Source organism: Felis catus, chromosome B4 (genome assembly GCF_018350175.1).
Source record: "Felis catus isolate Fca126 chromosome B4, F.catus_Fca126_mat1.0, whole genome shotgun sequence".
Lineage (NCBI taxonomy): Eukaryota > Metazoa > Chordata > Mammalia > Carnivora > Felidae > Felis > Felis catus.
The window spans coordinates 61,510,608-61,523,705 of NC_058374.1; the positions used below are offsets into that span (position 1 = coordinate 61,510,608).

The 13,098-nt window shown below is 34.4% G+C and overlaps 1 protein-coding gene across 37 annotated transcripts in view; it reads left to right on the forward strand.

The window, feature by feature from the left end:
• The window catches only part of CCDC91 (coiled-coil domain containing 91), a 389,726-nt gene that overhangs the window by 121,133 nt on the left and 255,495 nt on the right, over positions 1-13,098 (forward strand). For 34 of the 37 annotated variants that reach the window (XM_045061603.1, XM_045061601.1, XM_045061604.1 and 31 more), the window contains 3 exons: positions 5,560-5,720; positions 6,637-6,840; positions 7,770-7,874. In XM_045061603.1, the coding sequence (XP_044917538.1) occupies positions 5,560-5,720; positions 6,637-6,840; positions 7,770-7,874 (470 nt within the window). Of the gene's footprint in view, positions 1-2,416; positions 2,626-4,617; positions 4,707-5,559; positions 5,721-6,636; positions 6,841-7,769; positions 7,875-13,098 lie in introns of those variants that run through there. The other 3 variants (XM_019834761.3, XM_019834763.3, XM_019834762.2) reach the window with 3 other exon arrangements.

Sequence of the window (13,098 nt, forward strand, 5' to 3'; positions counted from 1 at the left end):
TTATTGGAATTATATTAGGACTGTTAATTAACTAAGGGAGAATTGACATCTTTGTGATGTTTAGTTGCCCTATCCAGTTCTAGGATGTCTTTTCCTTTTTTCAGGTCTACCTTTGAGTCTTTCAGAAGTGTTTTAAAATTTCCCTCAGATTTCATGTTAAATTTGTAACTAAGTACTTTATCTTCTTTGTTGTTATGGAAGATAGTATTCTTTACCATTATATACTCTAAATAGTTATTGTTTTTACAGGTAATTGCTATTTCGTTTAAGTTTATATCCTGCTACTTTATTGAATGTGTGTATTGTTTTAGTTAGTAGGAACATGAAATGGTTTTCTTCCTTTTCCTATTTTTATACTTATGTTTAATTTGTCTTTTTTGTCTGCACTGGCCTGTCCCTTTAGAGGAATGTTCCATGGTGTGGAGGTAGTAGTCATCCTTGTTTTGTTCCTGTTCATTTAGGAAACAACTTTGGTTTTTTTCCATTAATTAACATGCTGATTTTAGGACTAAGGTCTATATCATTTTAAGAAAGTGTTCATCAGTTCCTAATTTCTTGAATGTTTTTAACAGATACGGGTATTCAGTTTTATCAGAAGCATTTTCAGAGTCTTGGCAATAATCATGTCATTTTTATCTTCAAATCTGTTAATATGGAGTATTTTGTTAATGAATTCCTTAATAGTGAACCAGCCTTGCATTACTGGAATGAATCTAACTTGTTCATTGCATATCATTTTCTCGATATGGTATTGGATTCTTTTTACTAATATTTTACTTATAACTTTACCTTATTGTAAGTGATACTCTAAAAATCTCTAATTATTCTTTTTTTGTACTGTCTGTATCAAGCTTAGCTTTCAATGTTACATTAATGTTACATAACGCTAATGACATTTTCCTTTATTTTCAACGTTCAGTAACGATTTTAGAGCATTAGGATTATTCATTTTTTGAATTTTTGATAGAAATTTTCTTGAAGTGCTTCATCAATGGGGTTGTTGCCTGATAGCTTTATTTTTTTTCCAAAAGAAGTTGATCTATTTTTAAGTGGTTTTTTTTTCAAGCTCTAATCAGAACAACTTTTATAAGCTACGTTTTTGTGGAGAATTGATCATTTTATTTAAGTTTTCAAATTAATTTACTTAGAAGCCTGCAGAGGAGTTTTAGTATTAAAAAAATTCTTCTGCTTTAATTATTTCCCCTTGTCATTTAATTTGTATATTTGTACCTTCCCCCTTTTATTTTTAAAAATTTTTTTTAATGTTTATTTTTGAGAGAAAGAGAGCATGCAAGAGAGAGCGGGATGGGGCAGAGAGAGAGGGAGACAGAGGATCCAAAGTGGGCTCTGCGCTGATAGCAGCAAGCCTGATGTGGGGCTCGAACTCACAAACTGAGATCGTGACCTGAGCTGAAGTCCAGCGCTTAACCGACTGAGCCACCTAGACACCCCTCTCTCTTTTATTTTGAATAAGTTAACTATTATTTTGTTTGTTTCTTTTTAGAAATTCGGGGATTTTGTTAATAAGATTTACTTTCTTAGTCTACTTCAGTATCTGTATTATCTTTATTTTCTTTATTATGCTTTTTGAATTTTCCTTCTATTTTAGTTTGTGAGCTAGGCATTTAATTCGTTAAATTTTTTTAATTTATTAAAGTGTTCAATACTTAGATTTTTTCCTAATCATTGCTTTAAATGTATTCCATAGATTATATATAATGTTTTGATTAAAGTTATTTCTTAGAAATTCTGTCATATGTTGATAGTGGGATATTTAAATTGTATTATGGTTGGGTGGTAATGGAGCAGGTGAAAAGAATCCTGGATAATCTTGTTTTGAATGTTGAAAAATGATAATTTCAATGACAACTGCCATATACTGAATATTTACCATGTACCTATCTGGTACAATGAAGTGATTTATATACATCGTCTAATTTAAACTGTATAGCTTTGTTTTGAGCTACATATTATTTCCCCATTTTCAGATGAAGAAATTATGACTTAGATGGGTTTAGGTAATTTGCCCAAGGCTGTGTAATGAGTAAATTGTTACTGTTTAAATTTATTTATTTTTTATTTATTCCATTTATTTTTTTATTCCATTTTGTTATTTCCATTTATTTTTTATTTATTATTATTTTTTTAAGTTTATTTATTTTGAGAGAGAGAGAGGACACGAGTAGGGTAGGGGCAGAGAGAGAGGGAGAGAGAGAATCCCAAGCAGGTTTGGTGCTGTCAGTGTAGAGCCCAGTGCGAAGATTGAACTCATGAACCATGAGATTATGACCTGAGTTGAAACCAAGTGTTAGATGCCTCACTGACTGAGCCACCCAGGGGCCCCAAATTTGAATCCATTTTTGACTCCACAGCTGTGGCTTTTACTTAGGTAGTATATTGTGAGGTCACAGAGGTATTGAACAGTATGGCATAATTAGAACTGTTAGTAGCACAGTGTGACTGCAGTGAGGTTGGCACTTAATGGTATCATTTCTGGCTTGGGCAAGTAGTTCTTTGAGGTGCTGTTAATTAAGATGGAAAGCATGAAGCAAAGCAGGTTTCTATAAGATGATGGGTAAGTGTGACATACTACTAAGCAGCTAAATGGAACTGTCTGGTAGTTGGGTAAGTATATGGGACTGGAGGGCTATAGGTGGTGTGTGCTGAGACATATGAATTTAGATATTATTAGCTTGTAGGTCATTATCTAAATAATAGGTTTTGAAAGTGGTAATAATAATGTGGACATTGGGAAGATCAGAGGGTGTAGGGAAGAGTGAAACTTAAGATTGAATGGAGAGGAGCACCTGGGTGGCTCAGTCAGTTGAGCGACCGACTTCGGCTCAGGTCATGATCTCATGGTTTGTGAGTTCAAGCCCCGCGTTGGGCTGTGCTGACAGCTCAGAGCCTGGAGCCTGCTAAGGATTCTAGGTCTCCCTCTCTCTCTGCCTCTCCCCCACTCATGCTCTGTCTCTCTCTGTCTCAAAAATAAACATAAAAAAAAAATTAAAAAAAAAAGATTGAATGGAGAAAGAGCCTGAAAAGGAAACAAGAACAAAATAGTCAAACTGTTCAGAGGAAATATAGGAGATGGTGGTATCGCAGGTGCCAAGGGAGGAAGTTCAGAAACAGGGAGGATCATGATAGCAAGTGCTCTGGAGAACTAAGGAAAGATCAAGTAAGAAGTGTTCATTTAACTTAATAGTAACTGAAAGGAAAATTATTATCTTAAATGATGGATCCAGTGGAGTCATGAGGGTTGGGGGAGGAAGAAAAAAAAATTGAGCAAATCATTTGGAGACAAGAAGTTTGGTTCTAAAGGGAAAGTGTGATAGGGTGGCGGTAGCTAGGGGAAAGTGTAAGGTTGAGGGTTCCTCCCTGCCCCTCTTCCTACTTTTCTCCGTCAGCCTCTCCCTTCCTCTTCCCCTTACGTATCTCTTTCCTTTCTTTTCCTTCTCCTCTCCCTCCCTTTATTCTACCCACTTTTCCTTCATGTTTTTCCTAATATGTTATACTTGAACATATGTTACAGAGTGAGAATTTAACTTGGGACAATTTGACATCTTAGATTATGGCTGTAAATATGAGTGACATAAAGAGATTTTAAAATGTTCAAGTATTAGATCAGAATGATATTTTGAGAGTTTCTTGAACCCAGGGGGCTCCTGGGTGGCTCTGTCGATTAAGAGTCCAACTCTTCATTTCGGGACAGGTCATGATCCCACAGTTTCGTGAGTTGGAGCCCTGTGTTGGGCTTTGTGCTGGCAGCATGGAGCCTATTTGGGATTCAGTCTGTCTGTCTGTCTGTCTGTCTGTCTCTCTCTCTCTCTCTATCCCTCTCCACTCCCCAACTGGTGCTTTCTCTGTCTTTCTCAAAATAAACTAAAAAAAAAAAAAAAAAAAGACAAGACAAATTCCTTAAGTCTCCCCTTAAAAAAAAAAAGTTTCTTGAATCCAGGATCATAGTCACATATACCCTTTATGCCCAGAAATAAATGTAATTGTCTGACAAATTTTAATGATCTTTGAAGTAGTAATGAAAATAATACCCGCACAGTGCTAAGTGTTTTACATACTTTAGTCAATTTAAGCCTTATCACCACCTCTTTGTCAGTTTTACAGACAAGAAAACTGAGGGAAGTTAAAGTTGCTAGTTGTTCTACACCTGCTACGGCAATATGATTCTAGAGTTTATGCTGTTAATCACAAGGCTGTATTCCCTCTCAGTGTACTATAGTACTTATTTTCATGCCTTTAAAAACTCATTAGTAATATTTTTTGTTACAAATTATAATTCAGAATTAGAAGCTAAACTATTTTGACATTTTAGGGAAATCTGTTAGCATACCGAATAGTGAAGATTAGAAAAAAGAATTTCTGAAAAAGGTGTATCAAGTACAAGCATGAATTGAAATTCTGGTTTTCTGTATTTTAGTTAAAATAGTGAAATGTGTGTGGGACAGGTAGAATCCCTTATACAGTATCTTAAAAATTCAGCATTATGACACAATAATAGCATAGATAAGATAATTGAATGATCCTATAGGGTACCAGTCAGAAATTGATATATTCTTTTGTTTTTAAATACCTAATGACCTTATAAATGTCTTTCCTCAGAGAAAAATGCAATTTCCATTGTGAGCTGCCTTCCAGAATTTATGGTAGAACTTCACTGACGTTGCCACTGATGCCAATGTGGAATAAAGGTCTTTATAATTTAGAAAGTCAAAATGTATACATGGATTACTGCTACAATTCATTTAGTTACTCTTCTTAAACTTGAAAACACATAATGCAAATACTTTTGAATTTTTAGAAGAACATTTGAAAATAAAGTAATATAATTTTTGTATTTTATCCTTATCAGTATTTTTGTCTTATTTCATCTTGGCAGGTAGCTTTCCTTTCATGACCTTTGTATTTGAACCTAATCACAATCTAGTAATGTTTTGTTGTCAAACTAATTTCAACATTACTTTTTTATAGAAGCAATTCAAATAGATTTTAATATGAAAATTCTTTTGCCTATTAGAAGTTAACACAGAGGCAGTTGGATCAGCTATTTTAAAGTAATGATTCCTCCTTTGAGGTCAGTTTATTGTAATAAATATTTAATTGATTTGACTTGCCAACTGGGTCATAGGGCCATTGCCTGCATGAATGCATCTGTCTTGCTCGCTGTTACCTTCTCAGTGCCCAATGCCTGTGACTAGTATGCACACTAGTGCTTTTTCTTAACTGAATGTAGATGGGTGATATATTTGAGTACTTTCAGTCAGAAATGCACTGCTTATGGTAGTGTATTATTATGTAAACACTAAGACACTATTACATTGTTTTATTGCCTAGGTCTCAAATGGAAATGTCATGTTAAATTTAGAAATACTAGTTTTAGGTTTCAGAGAATGGTCCCTGAGGAATAGTCCTGGAATCTTTATTTTCACTCTCATTGCTTTTACTTCCCTTATCCTTTCTCCTTTCCTTCCCTCTATTCTCTTTCTTCCTCTCAACCTATTCTTTCCTTTCTCTTTGACAATCCTTTATTTATTTATTCTCTAGTATCTGGAGTCCATCTTTCTCCAGCTTCTCCTGAGATTATACTGGACCATGACCACTCTTCTCCTTCAGTTGGCTGCCTGTCTTCGGAACCCATCATTTCATCACCAGAGAATACACACACAGATGACAGCATTGTCAGTCAAACTGTTCCTAAAGCACAGGTAAAGACAAGTGTATTTTGTACAAGAAGTTTGCACGCTTAAAAAATTGCTTGCTGGTTTAAATGAGGCCTTTCTGATTTTTTTTTTTATTTACTTATTTTTCTGAAAGAAATATTTTTGTAGATATTTTGACTTGGAGGCTAATATCTAGAATTCCAAAAACTGAATAATATGTTTTGTGGCATAATTGCAAAGTATTTAAGTAGCTATAGTTACCAAAATACAGTTTTGAGTATATCATTTGTTAAAATTGGCTTAGCTTTGCATTTCAAATCTTGGACTTCAGAAGAAAACAATAATTACAAAAAAATATTTCTCTGTTCAGGGAAGCTAACCCTGTGTTTTTAGATATTAGAATGTTCATTTCAATTTTAGAGTAGACAGTAGTCATGGGGTTTATTCATTCACATATTTATTGATCCAGGCATTGTTTTAGACGTTACAGTTAGTCCAGATTTCAAAAGTGAAGTACACAACCTTGAGTCACCTGTTATTTTTACTAGAGAGTGATGATCAAGTAGCAGTTATTGATAAATTTCAAATTCTGACTTACAATTTAAAATATATACAAATTCTGGATGTGTGTATAAATTTAAGGACTGGTGAGTGTCAGATGTGTTTATGGTTAATTGTATGCCTTCATAAGAAAACGTTTTAAATTTTTAGTGCTTTGCTTGCAAAATAATAAATGCTTTAGACTCTAAAGTTTAGAGACAGTTTATTTCTTAACTACAAAGATCAGGTTGTTGTAAGTTTGAGGTCTTCTGTTGATTTACTTAAAGGGTGAAATAATTTCAGAACCTTTGCTACAACTTAATTTCCAAATGTGGTTTCTGGTGCCCTTTGGATGTTTTCATTATTGGTACAGTGTAAACTTTCCCTCTTGTGTATTTTTTTTTTTTTTAATGTGGTTTAGATTCAGCAATCAACACACACTCATCTGGATATCTCACTTTTTCCATTGGGTTTAAATGATGAGAAAAGTAATGGAACAATTGCTCTGGTGGATGATTCTGAGGATCTTGGAGCCAATGTATCAAACATACAGCTTCAGCAGAAAATTTCAAGTCTGGAGATTAAACTCAAAGTTTCTGAAGAAGAAAAACAGAGGATTAAAAAGGTATATTTACATTTGCGTAAAAAATAAATGTTTGAATCGTATAAGACTTGAAACTTGATATAGTCCCAATGTCTGATTAAGAACTCAGGAGTTGGCGCTCCTGGGTGGCTCACTTAGTTGAGTGTACAACTCTTGATTTTAGTTTTGGTCATGATCTCAGGGTTGTGGATCGAACCCCTCATTGGGCTCTGTGCTGAATGTGGAGCCTGCTTAAGATTCTCTCTCTCTCTCCTCCCCTCTCTGAAATAATTTTAAAAAATAATAAAAAAAAAAAAGAATTAATAAGGGGAAGAAGATGCTGTCTTCCCTTGGCTGTAGATTTAAGTGAGTTTTATGAGTGTATCACTTAGAAAAGTCTTTGATAAGCAATTGCTAATCTTAGATATGTACTTTTAAAGATATGAACATCTCTACTAGATTTTGTTCCTCTAATGTTTTTCTTCTGATTTATTTTTATTTACTTTGAAAACAGGTAGTGTTGTATTTCTTATATGATTAGAAGATGTGTAACATTGACTTGTCCCTATGGGAAGTTACATATCATGGGATATTTGCCTAGAGTACTTAGATACATAGCTATTTTAGTGAATTATTTATTTACGTTCTCATTTCTTTTTCCTACAAATATATCTATAAAAAGACTTTTGCAAATTTATAGAAAGTATATGTAGAGATAGTTTGTGCTGATTACAGTTAGTTTAGATGCTATTATTCATTTATTAGTGTAAATAATTTTGGTGTTATGTTAATGTTAATATTGGTCTGGAAATGATAGGGGGGCATATAACCTGTAATATTGTTGAACTTTAAACCACACTCGTGTGAGTTCTTTCCTTACCAAATTTTTTATGCTGTGTTCATTGAGAACACTGAATATATTGTATGCCATTGTAAAATATTATAACATTTATGCTTGGATTTTTCTTTAGGATGTGGAATCATTGATGGAAAAGCATAGTGTCTTAGAAAAAGATTTCCTTAAAGAAAAAGAGCAAGAGGCCATTTCTTTTCAAGATAGATACAAAGAACTTCAGGTAAACCCGGTGAATTTAAAATTTAATATGTGCGTCTTTTGCTGAAGTATGTAGTGTAATTTCAAAAAGTGTTCAATAAATACTTTATGAAGGGTCAGATGCTTGCTTAAATATGTAAAATAATTAGCCAACAATGGATGAAATTGATGATAAATGCCATTTTGAAAAGTATGAATCTGTGAGAAGCCCTGAGTGCTAGTTGAGACTCAGTTTAGTGTAAGATATGGTTTCTGATGGATGAAACTTAGAAATTGATTTTCTGGAAAAAGAAGAAACTGATATTCTGATTTTTCTTACTGTGATTACATTGAAAGAATTTGGAATCCTGTAAATTCCAAACTGAGATATTTAACCTTTTTCATAAATTGTAATCAATGTCTCCTCTTCTTCCCCCCAAATTTTCTTAATAAACTTGTTTCTTCTACACTTTCCCATCTCAATAATTGATAGCTCTGTATTTGCAGTTGCTAAGGCTGATACATTTACTAACCATGTCTGTTCCTTTATCAAAACTTATTAGTTCTACCTTCAAAATGTCCAGGTTTTGACTGTTTGTCATTAGGGTCACTATTCTAAGTCATCCTTATCTCTCCCTTGGAATACTAAAGGCTCTTCTGACTAAACTTTTTGCTTCTGTCATTGCCCACTTACAGACCATTCTTCCCATTGCAGCCAATGTGATCTGTTTAATACTTAAAGCTGATCATGTGTTTTCTCTGCTCTGAAACCTTCATGGCTTCTCATCTCACCCAAATTAAAAGCCAAGTAAGTCCTTAAAATGGTTTGCAAGGCAATGCATTCTCTTTTATACCTCCCTCCCCATCTTTTCCCTGCCTCTTTCTCCTCAATCATTGTGGCTTATCCCTATGTCTGGAACACTCTTCTCTCAATTCTCTGCATGGTTTTCTTTCTTGTATCATTCAGATCTCTGTGCAAATACTACTTTATCAGAGAAGACCTTTCCAGATAATACTGACATCCCTATCAACCTTCCCATTCTGTTTTGTTTTTCTCAATAGCACTTTTTACCCTTGACAAACTATATATTTAGATGTTTATTTGCCTAGATCATTTTAATGGTCTCCTAAGTGGTCTTCTAGCCTGTACCCTTGCTCTTCTCCTTAATGAGTTTTTATTTCAGCAGGTAATGTTTTTAAAAATGTAAATCAATTCATGTCCCAGCCTCAATTCTCAGTCTCCTTCCAATATAAATCTTCTGGCTTCTCCAATTTTTCCAGCTATTTACTTACACCAAAGTTCTTAATAAGGTCCAGGTGAATGTGTGAGTCTGTGTCGGAGAGGGCATTCCTTGGCTGTTGGAGTGGTGAGCGGAGGGAAATGGTTTGTGATTCATTCACAGTCTCTCTGACTGGAATGCTCTTCTGTCTGCATAGATCTGTTAAAAGAAAGAAAAAAAGCAAAACTTGAAAATAAGGGAAAGGGTGAGCTGTGTTCCTTCACTGCCTTACGGGGATATTGTTTAATAGATTTAGGATTATATCAGAGAATGTACTTTATTTGACTCACTGTTTACTGTTGATTGGAAGTCTCAGATATGTTGACATTCCATGTTAATTTTTTTTCCAGAAGAGACGTAAGTAATATCTGTTAGAAAAGATAACTTCAAAAATACTCTTTATTGCCCTGTAGGACATTGGTGAGTTTTTGTCTTCAATCTACCACTCTTAGTCTAACACACCATTATTTAAGTTTTCTCTGTCTCTCTCTGTATAAGAAGTATATATGGAACATATAGATAGAAATATAGAAAATATAGAAATATAGACTATATATAGAAAACATGGAATATATATGAGATATATATGTGATAAATATATATACACACATACCTTCAAATGCTCTTTGAACCAGTCTTAACATCTGATTCCCTCAATCTTAACATAAATTATTCATTTATTAATAAATGAGGAAAGTAAGTTCTTGGCATATGTTCAATTTATATTTATACAATTCACATTTTAACTGTTTGAAAATTATACTTTTAACATTCTCACTGAACCCTAGCTTCCTTCAAATACCTGCTCAAATGCTACTTTCTTGTGGATGTTTTCCTTGACCATGCAATAGAAAATAAGACCGTCTGTAAATGCTTAGCATTTCCTAGTTACCTTTCTTTGCTTTTTTCCTCTTCCTCTTAGCATTTATTCACCTGTTACTTTGTTTTGATTTGGTTATTTTTTGTTTTCTCCCATCAGAATGTAATCTATGAGATTAGGAACTTTCCTTCCCAGTACGTAGAGCAATACCTGGCATATAGTGTGAGCTCACTTAATATTCTTGAATGAATGAATGAATGAATGAATTCACTAATATAATGCCGCCTGCTCCCCAAGGGCTAATTATGTTGTGTATAGCCACACTTACCAGCCCCATACTTGGAATTCTAGTGTTTATTGAAAGATGTAGTACTGAATACTAAAAGAATGTTGTGTTTTTTTCTGCCTATACTGAGTGACATTCTGGGCCCTTTAGTGAGACATATACCTTTGCAAATTCAGTTTAAGTTTTTCAGTCTATCTATGAGAACAGTAACACACCTGAGATACGATCGAAGACCTACATATACTTTGACCTTTTTACCGTAAAGACCAGTATAAATTCCAAGTGGTATTTTCGTGGTTGTCATTTTGCTCTCACCATTAACAGTGATAAGAGTAACAACTTGAGTCTTGAAAACTCACATTCAATTTAAAAAGATCTGTCTTTTATAGGAAGCAGTACTTCCAAAGAAAACTTTTTTCAGATGATTTTGGTTCCGCACCAAGAAGGGTCTCTTTCCTTTTTATACCATGTGAATAAAAGGGTAAATTGACTTATGGAGTATTTTATCACCTTGGCTAGGTAAGTGACAAAAAAATGTATTAGGTGGTCTCATAGCCAAATTGAAGTAAAAGATAAGCATGCTATTTAGCAAAGCTTTTGGTGGTTGTAGGTCTACGGCTCCATGTTGTTCTCTACATTTTGTTTTCAGTCTGCTTTTGTTCAGGTTGAATAGTTTTTATTGTTTTATCTTGCAGTATACTAATTTTTTTTCTGACCCTTTCATTTTGGTTTTGAGTCAGTTTTTGCTGTTTATTTAGTTTAGTATTTTTCAGTTATAAAATACTGATTTGGTTCTTTACATCTTCTACTTCTTTGCTGAAACTTTCTTTTTTCCTTACGTTTCAGTCATATTAATAATTACTTGTTTAAGCATTTTTGTAATGGTTGCTTTAAAACCCTTGTCAGATAATTTTAACATTGGTATCAGCTTATTGCTGTCTGTTCACGGTGTTTTCTTATTCAAATTGAGGTTTTCCTGATTCATGGTGTGATGAGTGGTTTTTAATTATATCTTATGCATTTTGGGCATTTTGTATGACACCTCGGATCTTGATTAAATCATGCATTTTAATTGGTCTCCTGACACTGAACATTTGGGGAAAGGTAGACGCCACTTTGTTAATCTCAGGTGTAGGATGAGATTCCAGGTTTCCTACTTAACTGCCTTTAACCTCCTGGGTAGGAGCGGTACCTCCCTACTCCTGGGAAACAGTGGCATTTCAGGCCCCCCATAGGCTTGGCTGATACCACCACCCTGCTTGGCAGGAAGAGAGATACCTTGTTACTCCTCTCCATGTGCTTGTACTGATACCATGGAGCAGGGAGGTCTTGTTACCTCTGAATGGTTGTAAAAGTTCTGGTTCCTCACTCACCTTTTTCTGACACAGAAAAGGGGAGAGAGCCTCCTTGTGTCTGGGTGGAGATTCAAGTCCTTAAAATGCCTCTAAGTAAATTTGGTCTTCTCTGTTATCACCTCAGGGGGTGGGGGGTGGGATGGAAACCTCCCTGTAGCTCCTTAAGGTGGAAGTCTGGGCTTACTTAGCACTTTGGCCTTTGCTCACAGAGATGGACTGGCGTCCTATTTTGTTTTTTTCCGTGGGGTTCCGCTGTCATCAAGCTTTTACTATCTAAAAGCTTTTTGTTCTGCGGGGTTGCCCTAATTGTGGTCCTTTGGCTAGAGACGTATCGCTTTTCTGGGGGTTTTTGTTTGTGCCCATTGGTATTTCCTGGTTGCTGACCATTCCGATACCCAATTTGGGATGTATGAGGCTGAAGGAAAACTCCCAGAACTTATTGCTGCATCATTCCTTTTTGTCCCCAGGACCCTAGATCTCTCTTCTTACCATCATCTAGAATCATCCTACATTTGTTTTAAATATAAGGTCTAGGTGTTTTAGCTGTACTTATTGAGAAAAATAGGGAGAAATGCATTATTTTCTCTTTGTAAGTGGAATAGAAGAGGCACCTGGCTGGCTATGTCGGTAGAGCATGGGATTCTTGGTCTTGGGTTGTGAGTTTGATTCCCATGTTGGGCCTAAAGATTACTTAAAAATAATTTAAAAAGTCTTTATAATTGGTATAGAAAAGAACATTCTGAACTTAAATATTCTTTGTTGTAGCTATCGTAGGAAATTAATTTCAGTCTTAAAATACATTAAAGCAGATATTTTTAGTACATTTTTTTAAGAAATAGTTTACATAATCAGTGAGTCATTGTAAATAGAGGAAGGGCAAATAAAAATATGGATAACTCGGGGTGCCTGGGTGGCTCAGTCAGTTGAACATCCAACTCTTGATTTCAGCTCAGGTCACAATCCCAGGGTTGTGGGGTTGAGCCCTGGGTCAGGCTCCCTGCTGAGTGGGGAGCCTATTTAGGATTCTTTCTCTCTCCCTCTGCCCCTCTCTTCTGCTCTCTCTCTTTCTCTCTCTCTAAAGTAAAAAAATATATATGGATAAGTCAAACTGGGAAACTGGGAAATAATTCATAAGTCTCTATATTTGCCTTATACTTATGAAGTTTGTGTAAGTATAGTTGTATGTGTTAGACTTTCTGGAAATGTATTTTCGATAAAAATATTTCAATTGTATTGTAAAGACAAGGTTCATCAAGAATTTATTAGTATTTACTATCTGACCTCCTTTCTGGGGATATAGCCTTTTTTTCCAACTGATAGGAAGCTAGTTCAGTCTAATAAATTTTTAGGAATAGGAGGAGATATAATTAAATTTGTATCAAAAGACACCATTGTATGTTAAATATATATATATATATATATATATATATATATATATATATATATATATATGAAATACTAGTAAGAGTGTTTTTTTTTTAATTTTATTTTTTAGTTTTTAAAATTTACATCCAAATTAGTTAGCA